We start from the raw sequence: 18743 nt of genomic DNA, 5'->3' as shown, positions 1-18743 counted from the left end.
ATTCTACAATCATATATTCAGAATTATTTTGTTTTTTTCTTTGTGAATTACCTGTATATGCTCTTTGCCCTGATTTCTATTGAGGTGAACCAATGAAGCAGTAATCAGACTAGGTGTCAGTATAAAATAAAATAATAAATGACTTAAGTATTACAGTCCCAAGATGTACTTCCTTTTACATTTCTTATAACTCTCTTTCAGCTAAGGGGACAATCATTATTTTGGGGAGAGAAGACATTATTCTTTTATATCACTGTATTTTTTAATATGACATAGAAAAATCTTGAAAAAAGTAGAAAAAAATTAATTTTTTAGGAGAAACAAGTAAAACAAGGCCTGCCACTTTACCATAGTCGACAAGTTCAAAGCAACCAAGAGGTAAGACATGGCATAGCAATAGATTCATTCCAATAATGCTGATGTTTAAGCAAGAGCAGAAAATCTTCATGATAAGCTCGCCATTGAAATTAGAAAAATTAATCTCTAGGAACATTTTATGCCTAGTAAGTTTAGGAACACTTGACTAACTCTAATTCTGCATATTACTTACCGCTTAAGTGGGTGATTGTCAATCTTTTTGAAGCTATCACAACTCATCTTCTTGTGGTAGAGAAGAAGGTGGTGATGGATGGTTTTGCTACCTGCTTACCCCAATCTACAAGTGCTACATGGGATGCAGTACTAATATGTTAATTTAAAATAACAAATAAATTTAATCTCAAATTGAGGCTTGAGAATTTTGAATACTTTTTAACCCTTCACAGAAACTCTATCTTTGGGTAGGAAACCAGGGTTCTGAACTGAAGTGGGCTGAGAGGAAAGCAGGGTGTCAGGAATACCTTTGAATATAATATATATATTATATTATGAGATGTCAAACAGATTTCTATTTATTAAAACATCCAGAAATTTTAGAGTGAGCTATAATGGTTGATAAGAGCCTGCCAACTAGTTAGAACAATCTGCTATCACTCATTTATTAATGCAATAGGCATTTATGGAACACTTGTTTTGTGTCAAAGTATTGGAAATACTTTGACAAAGTATTTGACAAAGTATTTTCAATACTTTTTGGAAATATTAGCAAATAAAGCAGAGATTAACTACCGTCCTGATAAGGCCAACATTCTGCTGAAGGATGGGCAGAGAGGGTAAGACAGATAGTAAACATAAAAACAGGTGAATAGGAAATGGAAGACAGTGGTAAAGGCTTTGATAAAAATCAAACAGGAGAATGGGAAAGACAGTAACTTGGCAGGGTGTGAAGCAAGGGAAAACTTTAGACGGAGTGGTCCAGGAAAGCCTCACGGAGAAGCTGACATTTAAGGTGTGCCAGTCATGCAAAGGTCTTGGCAAAGAGTATTCTAAATTGAGGGAAGAGCAAATGCAAAGGCCCACAGCCAATGTGATATGTTTGGGAAACAGAGAGAAGGCCAGTGAGAAAGGACATAGGGAAAGTGGTATGATCCAGGCTGATTCCTGTTCTGCCTCAAGCCTTAGTTATGAGTAGGGATGCCATTCTAGGGGTGAAGGGATGGCCATGGAAGGTTTTAGGCGCAGAATTGGCATGACCCAGTTTACAATTTTAAAAGATCACTTCGACTGGTGTGTGGTGGGTACATTTTCATAGGCAAGAAGGGAGGCAGCGTTACCAGCTGGGTAAACACTGATCATTGAAGTAAATGATGTGTGCCTTGAATTAGCAGATAGCCATGGAGGCAGGAAGAAGAAAATCTCAATAGCCTGTAGTTCTTACATTAAACATTTAATTATATACAATGGAATATTACTCAGCCATTAAAAAACAATGAAATGATGCCATTTGTAGCAATATGAATGGAGCTACAGATGATCATACTAAGTCTACTATACATAAATTAGATAATTAATACAGACGTACACTATAGCATTGGGAACTCTACTCAATACTCTGTAATGACCTATATGGGCAAGGAATCTAAAAAAGAGTGAATATACATATATGTATAACTGACTCACTTTCCTATATAGTATAAACTAATACAACACTGTAAATCAACTATACTCCAATAAAATTTTTTAAAAATTAAAAAAATATATATTTATGGCACTGTTCTGATGGTGTCTGTTGACTTTTTGCTTATTCCAATAGAGTATAATAAACTTTAATTGCTACCATTTAGAAAGTGTCCCATGTTACTCTGGGCTTTGCACACATGCATTCTTACAACTGCATCCCAAGCTCATGTGTGGGGAAGTTAACTCCCAAGGCCTCAAAGTTATTTTAAGTGAGGAGTTATATTAAGATTTACCAAAGTTAAAAAAAAAAAGATTTACCAAAGTTTACTGGATTCTGAGCAAGGAACAACTGTTAGCCAATGAACGACAGTGTCCTCATTCAACCAACTTTAGGGGTAGAGTTGTACAGGGAAACCAGGGAACAGCTGAAATTCTATAATGGTTCTTAAAAGGCAAAGGGGAGCAAGATTACTAGGAAGGGAAGTTCTTGTTTAAAAAAGCATTTTTCTGGGCCCTACCTTGAGAATGCAGAACCAGAATCTAGGGCCGGGGGCTGGAAATGTGCCTTTTAAAAATGCTCCCAAGAGACACTCAATAAAATTTGTAAAGTCTGCTGAGTAGGCACACAATAAATATTTGTTGAATAAAGGAATATAATGGGGAAAGATTTGCAGTTAATGAAGATCTAGAGTACTTCACTCCCCCAAACTTCCATCCAGAGAAAATATAAGCACACATTTTTTGGGTGGGCCCAAGCTGAGCCTGGAGGAGGGCACAGCAACCCACTCCAGTATTCTTGTCTGGAAAATCCCATGGACAGAGGAGCCTGGCAGGCTACAGTCCACAGGGTCACACAGAGTTGGACATGACTGAAGCAAATTAGTAGGCACTCAAGGAAAGCCTCAGCTAGCCACCTCAGATCCACTTGGAAATTTATGGTGTGACTAATATATGGGTACAAGGCAGGTTTTATGGAAGTTTTGTTTTAAATAATTTAAATAATATAAATTAAATAATAATTTAAATAATTTGACCAGGTGCTAGGTCCAACTGTGTCACCAAATGAGGAAGTACAAGCCCTTCAGCTGGTAAATACCATCTATTTTAAAGGCACATAATCTTTTTTAAAAAATCATTTTGATCTTACGACACTTTCCACAAAGGGGCCAACTGACCCCTTGAACACAATACACACAATATCTAGGGTCCAGGAGATTTTTAGGAGCTCACAAAATGTTTTCATTTCTTTTAAAAATCAAAAGAAAAACCTGAAAATATTCTAGAGTGGACCATATTCAACTTTTACCAATGCAGTTACAAAATGTAATTTAAAAATACATTTAAAAAAATCAAGATATGCACATGAAGGCAACAATGACTAGGGAACGTAGAAGTCGCCATAGGGCCCTGCTTTTTTTTTTTTTTTCCCCTGAGCTGCATAGTTCTGGGGATATTAGTTCCCCATCAGAGATGCAACCCAAGACCCCTGCAGTGGGAGTGAAGAGCATTCACCCCAGACCACCAGGGAAGTCCCTGGCCCTGCTTTACTCACAGCCCTGGGCCCAGGTGACAGCTTCTTACCTGGCAAGCATTGTACAGCAGCTGATGCTCAAACTTCTTGATCCCTAGAATGTTCTGGAACATCTCGTAGAGTTGCTCTTTGCTCAGAATCAGCTCGGAAGCGGCACTGGCCGTCATCCGGGCCTGCTGCTTCCTGGGGTCCTCCTCCCCACGGTAAATGGCATCAAACTTGGCCATCCAGGAGCTCAGCACGGTCTCCTTGCTGAGGCCGTCGATCTCCGGCAGGCTGCGCACGCGCTTCTCGATGTGCTTCTTGAAGACTTCTCGCGAGTCGTTGGCGGAGCAGCCGCCGCTCTGCACCATGCGTGCCACGCGGTCGCTCTTCAGGAACACCTGTGCGGCAGAGGGCGGGGCAGACGTCAGAAAGCTGCCCTGGAGGAAGTGTTTCCGGGGCGGGGGCGGGGCTGACCCCTTCGAAGGCGTCCCAGGAGGCACCGGGGTGGGTCACAGCCTGACTGCTGCCTCCTAGCTGGGGGAACTACGGGGAGTCTCTTAGGTGTTCTCCTTTTGTGCCCAAATCTGGAAAATGGGAATGACAGTGGTATTCCCTAGATTGTCGCAAGGATAAAATGAGACAGTCATATCCTGAGAGGCAGCGTAATATAGAGACTCAGTTGCTCAGACTGCTTGGGTCCTTTCTCTGCCACTTACTGGCCGTATTTCTTCCAGCAGATTAGCCTCTTTGTACTTCAGTTTTCTCATCTATAAAATTGGGAAAATAGTAGTTTCTACAACACAGGTGCTTCTAAATGAGGAATAAATGAGTCAATTATGATAAACACTTGAAAGAGTGGCTCATATTAATATCATATGGGTTGTTGTGGTGGTTATTATTTTTATATGTAAAATAGTCAGTATGATGTCTGGTCATAGCACTTCACACAGTTCATAGTCTACTATTTACATCTCATTTTATCCTCTCAGTGACACTCATCACAATTCATATTGAAGAAGGATTACGTAAATATGTATTTCATGCCTGTCTCCCCTCCCCAAATGTAAACTCCACGTGGGCCAGAAATGTGCCCTTCTTCTTCCCCCAAATATCACCCACCCATCTTTAGAGTAGAACCTCCTGCTTTGAGAGTGAATAATGAGAAAGGCAGGCATTACACTCAATCCATTTTGTAAATGGAAAAACCAAGACTCCAGAGAGGAGTCTTTTTTAAACTCATATTAACTCAAAATGGACAACTCTATAAACGCATGGTCTCTTGACTTCACCCTGGTTCGTCCCTTTCCTATGAGTCTCACCTGCCTGGTGGGACAGCCCTTGCTTATTTTGCTAGTGCTGCCTTGATCCTGGGATAGAGCAGCCATTAATGACAGTTTGCTTTCACTCCATTTGGGAGCTTATATAAGCTACACAGTTCTGGGGTGTCATACAAGGCAGTGAAGCTGCTGCTTCCTATTCACCAAGAAGAAACACCTGATGTTTTTGAGCCATGTCCTGTCCTAGTCACAGTTCAGAAGCTGCATAAATAACCTTCCAGAAGCAGAACAAATATTCACTTTCCTGTCAGATTTCAGAGAATGCTTGTGGTAGGCCATTGCTTAGGGTGCATCTCATTGCCTCCCACTTCATCACAAAGCCTTCCCTGGGGAGGAGAGATGTTAGAAAGTTGGACTCCATTTATTGTCAATGAATGAACTAATTCAGAGAGAAAAAGGACCAAGGATTTGTTTCCAGGCTAGAGGCCACAGCCTGCTCCACTGTGTTTGGGAATGGTCCTCAGTTGAGACCTCAGAGTTCATTTAAAAATCAGTTTAAAAAAAAAGAACGGTTTCAACTGAATCTTGAGGCTTTAAGAGCTTTAATGAGCTAGCAATTCACCTGAAACTCTATAATGCTTAATGCAGGTAGTTTCTCCATGTAACAAACACACTGTGTTTCAGTTATAGGTCTAGATCTCAAAGAACATCAAAGTTTTGAAGCAAAAGAGGAAGTTTCTGGAGAGACAGTATAACACTGTGGCATGACCTGTAAACCATACTCCCAGGCCAGCTCTGGCATTAACTTTCTGTGTAACCTTGGGTAAGTTACCTCATCACTCTGATCCTCTAGTATCTTATCTATACACTGAGGGAGTTGAACTATAAAACTTTGAGCTTGTCTTGTAAGCTGTAAAGTTTATACTCTTACTCATGAGTCCATTTATCCTTTCTTTAGGTACTCACTGGAGGAAGGCATGTGCCAGGTGCCAGGGTTAGAATGAGGAGGAAAAAGATGTTGACCGAGCCCTCATGCCTCTGTGACACTGTCCTAATCATCCCATACAAATATCATTACAACCTGGGACAAGCGCTAACCAAGGGAAACTATGCAGGTTCATGCATGCTTGTAACCAGGAAAAAATTCCAATATGTGGTCAGGAAAGTCTTCCTGGAGGAGAACTCCTTTAAGGTGAAATGTGAAAGATGGATAGGAGAAGAATGAAAGAAGGAATAACATATGTTAACACACTGAAAAACAGTGAAAGTGAAGTCGCTCAGTCGTGTCCGACTCTTTGTGACCCCATGGACTGTAGCCTACCAGGCTTCTCTATCCATGGGATTTTCCGGGCAAGAATACTGGAGTGGGTTGCCATTTCCTTCTCCACTGAGGATCTGAGGAAATAAGAAGTCAGTGTGGCTGTGGCAGGGAGAAGTGTGAAAATGATCAGTATAAGATAGGTAGAAGAGGCCAGATGGCCAACGGCATGGGAGGTTCTATTAAGAACATTAATTCTCATTTGAAGGGCACTGGGAAGCCATTGAAGGCTTTAAACCTAGACATGACACAATCAGGTTCACATTGTCTGGCTTTAATGTGGAAAATGGACCTGAAGGAGGCCAAGAGAATAGACAGGAGGCCAGTTGAGAGACAGCTTATGAGCACAGGTGAGTGATGGTGCTAGCAATGCAAAGGGGTTAATTCTTTGCTGTCAGCACTAGTGAATATTAGAGGTGACTTTTAGACATTCACTCAACAATGAAGCCACACTCTCCTTCCATGTGTCCATAGCAGGGTCCCACAGACCTGGAACAGGACCCCATTTCAGGTTCTCAGAACCGTATTCCTTTCTCCCATAGCCCCTCCACAGCTGCTGTCTGTCATTTGTCTCTCTAACTTTAGTTAATGTCTGAGGCTCCGCCTAGACTATGTAAGTCCTCAGAAGGCAGGAGTTGTATCTGCTTTGTTCCTATTATTTTTTCCGAGTGCCGAAGACAGTGCCTGGCACATAATTGGTGCTATGTCGAATGAGGAAAATCAGTGAATGAACAACACGAACAAAGCAGACATCTCAAAGCAGAGACCCTATGGAGATTATATCTGGATGGAGGAAAGAAGGTAAAGAAGATACCAGCAAGCACAGATACACTGGTCTCTTAAAAACAATTGACTGACACTACATTTTCCATGAGACCTGACAATAGGGGATAAGAAATGAGGAAGTATTAGTCTCAGTTGTGTCTGACTCTTTGAGACCACATGGACTACAGCCCAGCAGGTTCCTCTGTCCATGGGATTCTCCAGGCAAGAATACTGGAGTGGGTTGTCATGCCCTTCTCTGGGGAAGAAATGAGGATATTGGCACATTGGTCCCAGTCAGCATCCAGAACTGGTGATCCCTGGGTCCTGCACACATTATCTGCTTTCCATAGGCCCTTCCTTTATACACAATAGCCACTGAATATATATTTGTTGTACTACTAGCGGATGGCTTTAGACAATCACATAACTTCTACCAACCTCACTCTCCTTCACCATTACCTGGGGTCCAGCCAGCCAGCCTTCTCTGAGAAAGATCAAATTGAAAAGACTCTGAAAAGTGGAGGGCTCCATCTGTCCACAGGTAAGATACAATCGCTAGGCCCCAGAACAAAAGGAGATGAGTGGAATGTTAAGAGAATAGAGGAAGGAGGCAGAAGATGGAGGAGACGGACAAGTGCCAAAAAAGCAGCAAGACAGCCACAAGGAGAAACAGTGGCAGCAGAAAGCTAATTTTCCAGGCACATCATCTGTCTTGGCTTCTCAGTCTCGTCCGAAAGGAAGCCAGGCGGGCAACGTACTTGTGTGTCTCTAAAATGACCCTTGAAATTCATTTGTACCAGGAGCTCTATCTGGTATTTTGTGTTTTGTTTTCTGTTTCATTTTTCAGTGGCTCTTGCAAGAGACTTCAACTCCAGGCACAGCTCTATGCGGCACATCCATAAATCCTCCCCGCTTCTCTGCCAACTCCCAGACAGGCCATAATGGGAGAGGGCAGATAAACAAATAAATACGAAATAGTGAAGGGCAGTCAATTCAGCAACTCAGCCTCATCTATCAGTCCTTCCCTCCATTGCCAGAGCCAAGCAGCCTCAAGGTTGTTTTAGAAACGCAGAAGCGCATCGGTACTTAATGACGGTACATGCTATGGGGTAAAGCTGGCCCAGCTCCTGCTTCTCTACAGACAGGCTGAGGACACAAGGAGGACCCTCTCCTGCTCTACAAAAGCACATCATTTCAACATAAATAAGAAAAATACCTAGATGCTAGAGTAAATAAGATTTTAAAAACCTACAACAACCAGGTTACCAACAATGTTTCTGATGACAGGCACACACATAATGGTAACCGTGGGCTCTAGTGTCAGACACCTGGGATCAAATTCTGGCTCCACCTGGCTGCTGGCTTCATCAGCTGAGCAACTTCATCTTTCTGGGCTTCAGTTTTATCATCTTTCAAATGGGAATCATAACCACCCTCCTGTGCAGGATTGGCATGGGAATTCAATGAGACAATGAAAGTCAACTGATGAACACGCTGCTCCAAGAACGTAATAAAAGTTAACTGTTATTTTTACATTGAGTATTATACAGCCATGGAAAAAGATAACTTTTCTTTTTTATCAGCATCAAAGGATGTCCATGACATGTGGCTAAATCAGAGACTTCCAATGGTAGGGGTGAAGTGGGGTTGGGGCACAGGACTATAACTTTTGATTGAGAACATCACAGGTACTGTAAGAAAACTGTTTACTGATGATTGAGCTAGCACAGGTGTGACTTTTGCAGAAGCAGAAAGATGGAAAACAACTGTGAAATGAAACAAATGGGTTATTAACATTTTTTAGTTATTTTCCATCTTAATATGGAGATCAAGGAGCTATCTTTACAAGTATATATATATATATATATATATATATATCTCAAAAAATACCTGGAAAGACATATACCAAAATTTAATAGTGGTTGTCTAGCATGATGGGATTAGAGGTATTTTCCTAACCATTTCATTTCCATTTTTCCCCTATTGTCTAGTTTTATAATTGACATGTTTGACTTTCACAGTTATATAAAACACCCCTTTCTACGTGGGAAAATGACAAATTTTACTTTCACTGAGGCAAGAAGCATGTAAATTTCTAAAATAAAAAGCATCTTTGGATCTTTTTTGTCAGAAAGTAAGGGGAACCTAGGCAAATTTAAGAAACACATCTGAGGCCATGACCTATGGTAAGTGGTGGTAGGTTAGGAACAAAAGTAGTTCCCTTGCCCCCTTCTATGTCCTTTTCCCCTGCATTGACCTTGTACCTTCCATCCCCATGTCTAGGTCCCAAACTAGGGAGTGGATTGATACTGTAACTTTCAATCCTCTTTTATCATTTATTTCTATACAGCAGGTGGGCACTATATCACCACTCTCCCCCTCTAACCTTAATACATTCATAATGACACTTTTCTGTTGCAGATTTATGACGAGGTTGTATGTCTGAGTGTGAGTGTTTGGAATTTAATCTTGACAGCAATTATGCAAGGAAGATCCTACTACAGATGAGGAGACTGAAGCTCGGAAGTGGCTGAGGTCCCACAGCTGGTTTGCAGCCAAACCAGAATTCACCCCACTTTCAGACACTCAACTCATCCTCTTGCGTTTGGTCCCCAACCTTATTGACACCAGGGACCAGTTCCATGGAAGACAATTTTTCCACAGACCGGGGAGAGGGGAATTGTTCTGGGATGATTCAGGCACATTACATTTATTGTGCACTTTATTTCTACTACTATTACATCGACTCCACCTGAGATCATCAAGCATTAGCTCCCAGAGGCTGGGGACCCCTGCTAGTCTTAACCACTTGGCCCTCTACCCCCTCCTTCCTTGCCTGGTTTTTCCCACAGGAATAAGTGCCTTTAGAATGGCTGGTTACTCTTTTCCCAGGCCACTGAGGAATCATAGTGGTTTTGCCTATGATTGCCTATGAAAATATATAGCTTTATTTTAGAAAAATAGCCAGGTGTGACCTGACATCTACTTTTCTTAAATTAAAAACAGTTCAGTGATAAAGATGAAATGACATATGTCACTCTGTGCAGAGGGCCCCTGCAGGTTTTGCCTGCCAACAATCCAGCCCCTTCTGTAACAGCACCTCGGTCCGAGAACACCTTTATTGCTACACACTATTTCGCTGGGGCTGTCACTCACAGGACCGTGTGCTTCCTTTGCCAAGTGGTGAACTGGGACCTGAACTTGGCATTCAGACTTCCCCTTCTGGGGTTCAAATTCAGAGTGGGGAAGCATAAGAAAGGGATGAGGTTGGAGTAGATTCATACCAGTGATGGGGTAAACATTATATCCTGCTACCCAGCTTCCTGAGGCTAAGCTACCCTGGGTCCCATCTTTTCTCTAGATGGTTTTTCTCTTTTGATAACAAAACAACAGTTGTTGTTATTAGGGCTTAATTTAGCCGCAGTCAGTTTCTGTTACTCGCAATCAAAGAACTGTGTTGGATACACCATTCAAATCTAGTGTGACAAAAACTAGCTGAGGCTTTGTTAGAGAAGATCAGCTGAAAATAAAATGAAACAAAACTAAACTCAGTCATGGCAGTGGTGCTGGCTGCAGTCCAGAAAGCAGCTGTCCTGCTCTAACACGAGGCTGGTCTGCATGCCTTCTACCGTGCTCTACACTCCCTGGTCCCACCAGATGCCCCCAGGTTTCCTTCCAAGCAGGGTCTCAGTGAGGAAGGTTCTGTAAGACCTTTCCATCTGCCTCTTTTCACTGCTGTTGGGGCCAGCCTGTGAAGGAACCAAAATTAAGCAGGTAAATGGGGAGGGAGGTGAGGATGAGGATGGAGGGTGGGAGGGCTTATGTTTCACAATTTGTCTTAAAAGAGCTGAGAGTTAGAAAAATGTGGGCGCCCTGGAGAAACGGGGTGGGGGGCTCTCTGATGCCTTAGCACTGTGGCATGGAAACAGGATGAAGTTGCTGAGCTGGATCTCAGAGCATTCACCTTGGTGCCCAGCCTTCAAAGCCATCATGAGAGAGATTAAAGGATTAATCTCCTGCCCTGCTTGATCTGCTTTGCCACAGGGAACCTTGGTCTCCCTTTATCCTGGCCCGGCTCTGCTTCCAGGCCTGACCAGCTTGCAATGAACGCTGGGCAGCTAGGCTCAGACTGGGCTGGATGTGGGTGGGCACAGATGGAAAAAGGACAGTGGCTCCCCACTCCCTTAATTTAAAAAAAAAAAATGCTCATTACTACTCCAGCAGGTTGACAAAGCATTACTGTCTTTGCAAAACAATGCTATTTTCAGAAACTGACTTTAGTATTAATAACTGACTATAGCAATCTCAGAACTTTTGGAGAAAAAGTTTTTGTTTTTAAATTGTCATTATCACTTGTAAACTGGGACATGTCAGGGTTGGTATGGTGGGATGGAGAGAGAGAGAGAGAATGTGTAGGGGAGTGGAGGTTGAGAATTTAGGAGACTATCTGTTGGTTTTGCCTCTTAAGCATATATTCCCCCTTCTATTAAAAAGCATCCCAGTTTCTTAATGGGAAACCAGGCCATTTCAACACAAATGGTTCCAATGGGACTAAACCTGCACTCCAGCTCCAGAGGTGGTGTCTGTCCTGGGTCTGATCCTTGGTCTACCTGACGAGGCAAGCGCTGACATAAAAGTGACTGGATCCCAGAGGAAGGGATGGGACTCTGCAACTGGGCAGAGGAAGCGATGCTAGCTCTCCATTCCCCAAGAGTGAAAGGAGAGAGAGAAAGGGATGAGTAATCAATTTGGAGCACTCCCAAGTGATGTATCAATCCTGATACCTTGACTAGGGACCTTTGCTTCAGAGGATTAGGCTTCCCAAGAAACATGAATCTCAAGACACTCTAAAGTTTACTAATGAATACAGTGAATAATTCATACCCAACATTATTTCCTGTTACTCAGATCTCAATATTAAATATTCAGTAATTTCTTTATGTCTGTATTCTCATCAGACGAAACAGAAGCACTTTCAAATAAACTAGCCACTATAGAGGAAAATATCAGGACCACTATAGATATCATGGTAATTTCCAGAGACTCATTAGCAAGTTGATGACTATTAATTTTCAAATTTAATTAATAGAAATGGTGCTTTCTTGTAATTTATATCATTAGTCAAATGAGCTTTCTAATTAAGATCTGCAATCTGCAAATTTACAAACTCATGAATGACTCTAAACATGGAGAATTATTGATAAGTGTCTGCCTAGTCTCAACTGGTTTCCAGATTGTGACAAAAGGGGGATAATTGGTTTCAAGCCCTGGCAGTTTCTAAACAGAACCTTCTTAAATATATTTAGGCTATTCACTGCCATACAACCACTGTAACTGCAGATCTCATTTCCATTCTCCCTTAAATCTAACCAAAAAATATGTCACATCAGATGAAGCACTAAGTTCAACCCTTATTGGCAATCATTAACACTGTTTGTAAAATGAAAAAAAAAAATTAAATCTGACATATATAAAAACAAATCAGACTTCTAAAACAGATCCAAATAGAAATTTCATTGAGGAAAAAAAAGCATGCAAAGTGAGTCTGTGGATGGACCTAGCAAACATTAAGGAGACAAAGGCTGTTTACTATTAAAGGCTAATTAGCAAATCAGTCGGAGAAGGCAATGGCACCCCACTCCAGTACTTTTGCCTGGAAAATCCCATGGACAGAGGAGCCTGGTAGGCTGCAGTCCATGGGGTCGCAAAGAGTCAGACACGACTGAGCGACTTCCCTTTCACTTTTCACTTTCATGCATTGGAGAAGGAAATGGCAACCCACTCCAGGGTTCTTGCCTGGAGAATCCCAGGGACGGGGGAGTCTGGTGGGCTGCCGTCTATGGGGCTGCACAGAGTTGGACAAGACTGAAACGACTTAGCAGCAGCAGCAGCAGCAGCAAATCAATCAATAATATTTTCACAAGATCTCATTGCAATCTTGCTCCACTCTTTCCATGAAAGAAGGAGTCAAGTGCTTAGCAACAAGGAGCATTTCACTGAATCAATCAACGGACATTGTTAAAGCATCTACTGAGAAACACAGCACTCAAGGGCAGAATAAGCGTGTGCTTATCGACTGAGGCAGGGACACCTGTGTTTTTGTTTTAAAACAGTTTTCTACATAAAAATTGAGTAAAGAAAGGAAAAAAGGAGGAAGGCATTTTAATAGCTATGTGACTTTGAAAAATTGACCTAACTTCTCTGGGCCTCAGTCTCTTCATCAGTAAAAGGAGAATAATATCACTGTTGTCAAGATTAAACAACAAATGGTATGTAAAACACTCACCACTCTTCCTGGTATAACAATTTACAGTTTCCCTCACCCCTTGAACAAAATGCTCCTTTATACTCCTTAAAGTTATAATCAATCACAGACCCCTTGACCTCAGGAAGGATGGCCTGTAGAAGGCCAAGGCCACTGTTCTCACTGACCAGTATTTCAGAAACCCTGGTCTTCAGGTTTGCGCAGTGTTGGCATTCTTCTGTCCGGCGAACCTTACCTCATAGTAACTCTGGACAGCGTTCATGAAGGCTTCGTCAGCCACGATTTGAGTTTCCCCATTGAGGAAAGCCTGAAACCGGTCCTTGACTGTCTGCAGCTGTTGTTTGCTGATCTGTAAGAAACAGAGGAGGAGGAGATGGTGAGGCCCTTCTCTAAACAAGGGTCACAGTTACGTTATATTGAAGATGCCAGGCCCATTGGCATGCTGGAGCTGGCATGTACTGGCATGTGGAAGCTGATTGCTATATTTGCAGAAATTCTGTGAGGCAGTTGTTAAACATATCATTACTAAGAATTAACATTAATTAGAGCTAAATTATATTAAAAACAAGATTAAAAAGCTCAGAATTCAGTGCTTCCTGATTCTTTGATTATTATCTGTGTTTTTGAGAATACTTACATCTATTGTATTTCCATGGTGGAAATGATAGATAATGGGGGTGCTACCATACATTTCTTCCCAGTTTTGCATTCAATTATTTTTTTTATTTTGAGAGATAGATATCAGCCAAGGTGGGAGTCTGTATTCTACAGAAATTAGCAAATGCTGCAAATCAGAGTTGGATTTTGTTGTTGCTGTTTCTGTTTTTTTGAGATCTGTTTTCTTGTTTTTAACACACCATTGCACAAGCCCCTCAAGAAGGCTGAAATATCCTGCTTTACAAAGATATAATAATCAAAATAGCATGGTACTGGCATAAAAATGGACACATAGATTAATGGAACAACATTGAGAACCCAGAAATTAACCCACATATATATGGATAACTAATATTTGGCAAGGGAGCTAAGAATACTTAATAGGGAAAGGACAGTCTCTTCAATAAATGATGTTGGAAAACCAGATATTCACATGCATCAGAATGAAACTGCACTCCTATCTTCTACCACTTTTACACACACACACACACACACACACACACACACACACACACACTTCCCTGATAATTCAGTTGGTAAAGAATCTGCCTGCAATGCAGGAGAACCTGGTTCAATTCCTGGGGTCGGGAAGATCCGTTGGAGGAGGGATAAGCTACCCACTCCAGTATTCTTGGGCTTCCCTTGTGGCTCAGCTGGTAAAGAATCTGCCTGCAATTTGGGAAACCTGGGTTCAATCCCTGGGTTGGGAAGATCCCCTGGAGAAGGGAAAGGCTACCCATTTCAGTATTCTGGCCTAGAGAATTCCATTGACTATAGCCCATGGTGTCGCACTTTCACAAAAATTAACTCAAATATGTTAAAGACTTAAATGTAAGACCTGAAACTGTCATAACTACTAGAGGAAAAGATAGGGTAAAACTTCTTGGCATTGGTCTTGGCAATGATTTTTTGGATATCACACTAAAATCAGAAAGAATAACATCAATAATAAACAGATAAGAATACATCAAACTAAAAAGCTGCCACATAGCCAAAGAAACAATCAGCAAAATGAAATACAATCTAGGAATGGGAGAAAATATTTTCAAATCATCTACCTGGTAAGAGGTTAATACCCAAAAGACATAAAGAACTCATATACCCCAACAGAAAAAAAAGAAAAGATGAAAAAAATGGGTAGAGGACTTGAATAGACATTTTTCCACAGCAGACATACAAATGGCCACTAAGTACATGAAAAGACGCTCTATTTTACTAATCATGAGGGAAATGCCAATCAAAACTGCAATCACTGCACACCTAGCTAGCTAGAGTAGCTATTATCAAAAAGATAAGATACAAGTATTGGCAAAGGTGTTGAGAAAAAGGAATTCTATTAACTGTTGCTAGAACTGGTGCAGCCACTGTGGTTCCTGAAAAAATTAAAAATACCACTACCATATCATCTAGCAATCCCACTTCTAGGTATACATTGCCAGGAAAGGAAGTCACTCTGTTGAAGAGATAACTCCTTCCCATGTTCATTGCAGTATTATTTATAATAACCAAAATATGGAAACAACCTACTGCCCATCAATGTATGAACGGGTAAAGAAAATTTTATATATATATATATATATATATATATATATATATATTTGTGTGTATACACATGCACATACATATACATACATAATACATACATACATTGTAATATTACCATACATACACAGATACACACATTGGAATATTACTCAGCCATAAAAAGAAAATCCTCCTTTTGCAACAACACGTAGGGACCTTGAAGGCACTATGCTAAATGAAATAAGTCAGACAGACAAAGACACATATTCTATGTTCTCACATATGAAGAATCTAAAAAACCTGAACTCATAAAAGTAGAGATATAGAGACTACAACAGTGGTTACTGGGGGCTGGGGGTGGGGGAAATGGGATCAAAGAGTGAAAATTTCTAGCCATAAGATGAGTAAGTTCTGGGATTCTAATATGTATAACATAGTGGCTATAATTTATATTACTCTATTAAGCATTTAAAAGTTGTAAAGAAAGTAATGTTACATGCTATCACCACAAGAGAAAAATGGTAATTATGTGAGGGGATAGAAGTGTTAACTAACCTTCTTGTGGTAAGATTCTGCAATATATGCATGTACTGAATTGCCACACTGCACATCTTAAACCTATAAATGTTATATTTCAATCATATTTCGATAAAGCTTGGGGGTAAGTATCCTAAGTGCAGCATGGAAATAGACAAAAGTTTTTAAACTGTACTGTTATTCCAGGGTGTGGCATAGATAATTCGAGCAGTAAGTTATATGTGATTCTCCACCTCATCAAGCCTGCATTTCTTCCCCACTTAGGAAAGCATCCCTGAAAGATTCCTATTTATTTTCTCTTCTCCATCCCTTATCTAGCTGTGTTCCACTGTCCATCAGTCTCAGGAAGCCCTTCCCAAACCCTAGCCTATATTTGCCTGCTAAGTAATTCCAGGCCACATCATGTATTCTAACTACTTGTTAGTTACGATCAAATCTGTTAGATGATCTGCCTCTTCTTGCTATTTTGTTCACTGCTGTTTCCCCAGGGCCAAATTAGTACCTTAATATATGCCAGGTATTCATGTTAAATGGATGAATGAATGAAGTGTATGGAAGATAACTTATTTTTGAACATCCTTTCATCATTTCTAATTTATCTAAAAAGAAAGTCAGCTAAAAAGTTTACCCTTTTAAATGTTATTTATATAAAGGCATGGATTTCTCTGGTGGCTCAGATGGTAAAGAATCCACATGCAAATGCAGGAGATGAAGGAGATCAGGTTCGATCCCTTGAGTTGGGATGATCCACTGCAAAAGGGCATGGCAACTCACTCCAATATTCTTGCCTGGAGAATTTCATGAACAGAGGAGCCTGGTGGGCTACAATCCATGGGGTCACAAAGAATTGGACACGACTCAGTAACTTTCACTTTTCGTACAAAGTCACACCTCCTAATTGACAATAGGATGCTGTGTCTGAAAACTGCTGCTCTAGTAGAAAGACAAGGAAGATCATTTCAGGCCCAGTTCTTTTTTTTTTTTTTTTTCATTTATTTTTATTAGTTGGAGGCTAATTACTTTACAATATTGTAGTGGGTTTTGTCATACATTGACATGAATCAGCCATGGAGTTACATGTATTCCCCATCCCGATCCCCCCTCCCACCTCCCTCTCCACCCGATTCCTCTGGGTCCAGTTCTATCAACCACTGTGTCATCTTGTAAAAGTGACTTATGTTTTCCAAGATTGCCAAACTTACAATTCATTGCTGGAATAGGGCCATGATTAAATAAATAAATGTTATCTCATCCTCAGTTTTCTCACTTGGAAAATAATCCTAATTACTCACTATTTGGGGATAGTTATAGCTATTCAGTGACATGATACAAGTTCTTTCCTTCTTTTTCTTTTAAATTATGAGTTTCTATATACATTGAGAGTGTTTTCATCACTTGAGTCAAAGAAAGTCTTGCTAGTAGAAAATAAGGCTAAAAGCTATAGGAGACTGAAGCCTGGTGTGGGTTTTGACTCCATCAGGAAATGAATTGAAGCAGAACAGATTTTTGAGAACAGATATACATGAAAGTTGGGGTGCTTTAGCTAATTTTTGTACTTTGGGAGAACTGGGGAATGGTGAATTTGGAGGCAGACATAGATGGCTTTCCTGGTGGCTCAGTGGTAAAAAAGCATACCTGCCAAGGCAAGAGATGCAGGTTTGACCCCTGGGTTGGAAGATCCGCTGTAGAAGGAAATGGCAACCCACTCCAGTATTCTTGCCTGGGGAATCCCATGGACAGAGGAGCCTGGAGGGTTAAAGTCCATGGGGTCACAAAAGAGTCAGACACGACTTAGCAACTGAGCAGCACAAAGTAGTTAGATTTGCATCAGATTCACAGCTGTTTTGTTCTAGAATGCAGTGGCCAATGTCAATGTAATTTTATATTTTCTAATAAATTTTCATTTTCTAGTCACATTTCATAAAGTAAAAAGCAGGTAAAATGAATTTTCATATACTTCATTAGTCCCAACATGTCAAGATACTATCACATTGATTGTAACCATTAGAGAAATTATTAATAAAATAGTTTGCATTCTTTTTTTTATACTATGTCTTTGAATTCAACGTGTGTGTGTTTTAGTTGCTCAGTCGTGTCTGACTCTATCTGACCCCATGGACTGTAGCCCCCCCTGGCCCTTCTGTCAATGTAATTCTCTAGGCATGAATACTGGGAGTGGGTTGCCATTTCCTTCTCCAGGGGATCTTCCCAACCCAGAGATCAAACCCAGATCTCCTGCATTGCAGGTGGACTCTTTACCAGTCTGAACCACCAGGGAAACCCATGTACACCTAAAGAATATCCCAATTCAGAATAACCCCACTGCAAGTATTGAGTAGCCACAGGTAGCAAGCATACAGCGTGGGCCTAGAGCATGGAATAACTCACTTCTACGCTGCCTAAGCTTTACTGTTCTAACCTGAGTATATTGATTATCAGTGGAGTTGTACAGAAAATCATATGTATAGTTATATATATATTGAAATATCAGGCAGCAGTTGGTTTACTGATAAAAATGACATCATCACATGAATTTCTTTTAAGCAGGCTGATTTAAGTCACAAATCTTTACAGTACAGAACCAACTGAAGCATCTCACAGAATTTCTTGCTCAGAATTCCTTCTAAGTCTGGACCCACGCCAACTCTGCAAGATTCGGGAGTTGGATGCAGTGAGGTGATGGGCAGGAATGGAAAGGAAAACAATAAACTATGCTTTTACCTTAAGTGCTTAAATAATTAACATAAAATGAGGTGCACACAATCTAGAAGACAAGGATTGTTGACCCAAGCCAAATCCATTATCACTCTTACCTTTTGTTAAACAAGCTGAGTGCTCGTTTATTCAAGAAATATTTACAGAAACTTATTGCCTGCCTGGCCCTGG

The 18743-nt window shown here is 40.8% G+C and overlaps 1 protein-coding gene across 6 annotated transcripts in view; it reads right to left on the bottom strand.

The window, feature by feature from the left end:
• CADPS (calcium dependent secretion activator) overlaps positions 1–18743 on the bottom strand; it is a 468107-nt gene that overhangs the window by 337575 nt on the left and 111789 nt on the right. For all 6 annotated transcript variants that reach the window (XM_061129176.1, XM_061129179.1, XM_061129177.1 and 3 more), the window contains exons 2-3: positions 13375–13488; positions 3580–3912 (exon numbers count right to left, since the gene is read on the bottom strand). In XM_061129176.1, coding sequence (XP_060985159.1) covers positions 3580–3912; positions 13375–13488 — 447 coding nt within the window. The remainder of the gene's footprint in view (positions 1–3579; positions 3913–13374; positions 13489–18743) is intronic.

The sequence above is a fragment of the Dama dama genome, chromosome 24 (assembly GCF_033118175.1).
Source record: "Dama dama isolate Ldn47 chromosome 24, ASM3311817v1, whole genome shotgun sequence".
Taxonomy (NCBI): domain Eukaryota; kingdom Metazoa; phylum Chordata; class Mammalia; order Artiodactyla; family Cervidae; genus Dama; species Dama dama.
The sequence above is the reverse complement of the archived record's forward strand: the minus strand, read 5'-3'. Positions and strand labels throughout refer to the sequence as shown.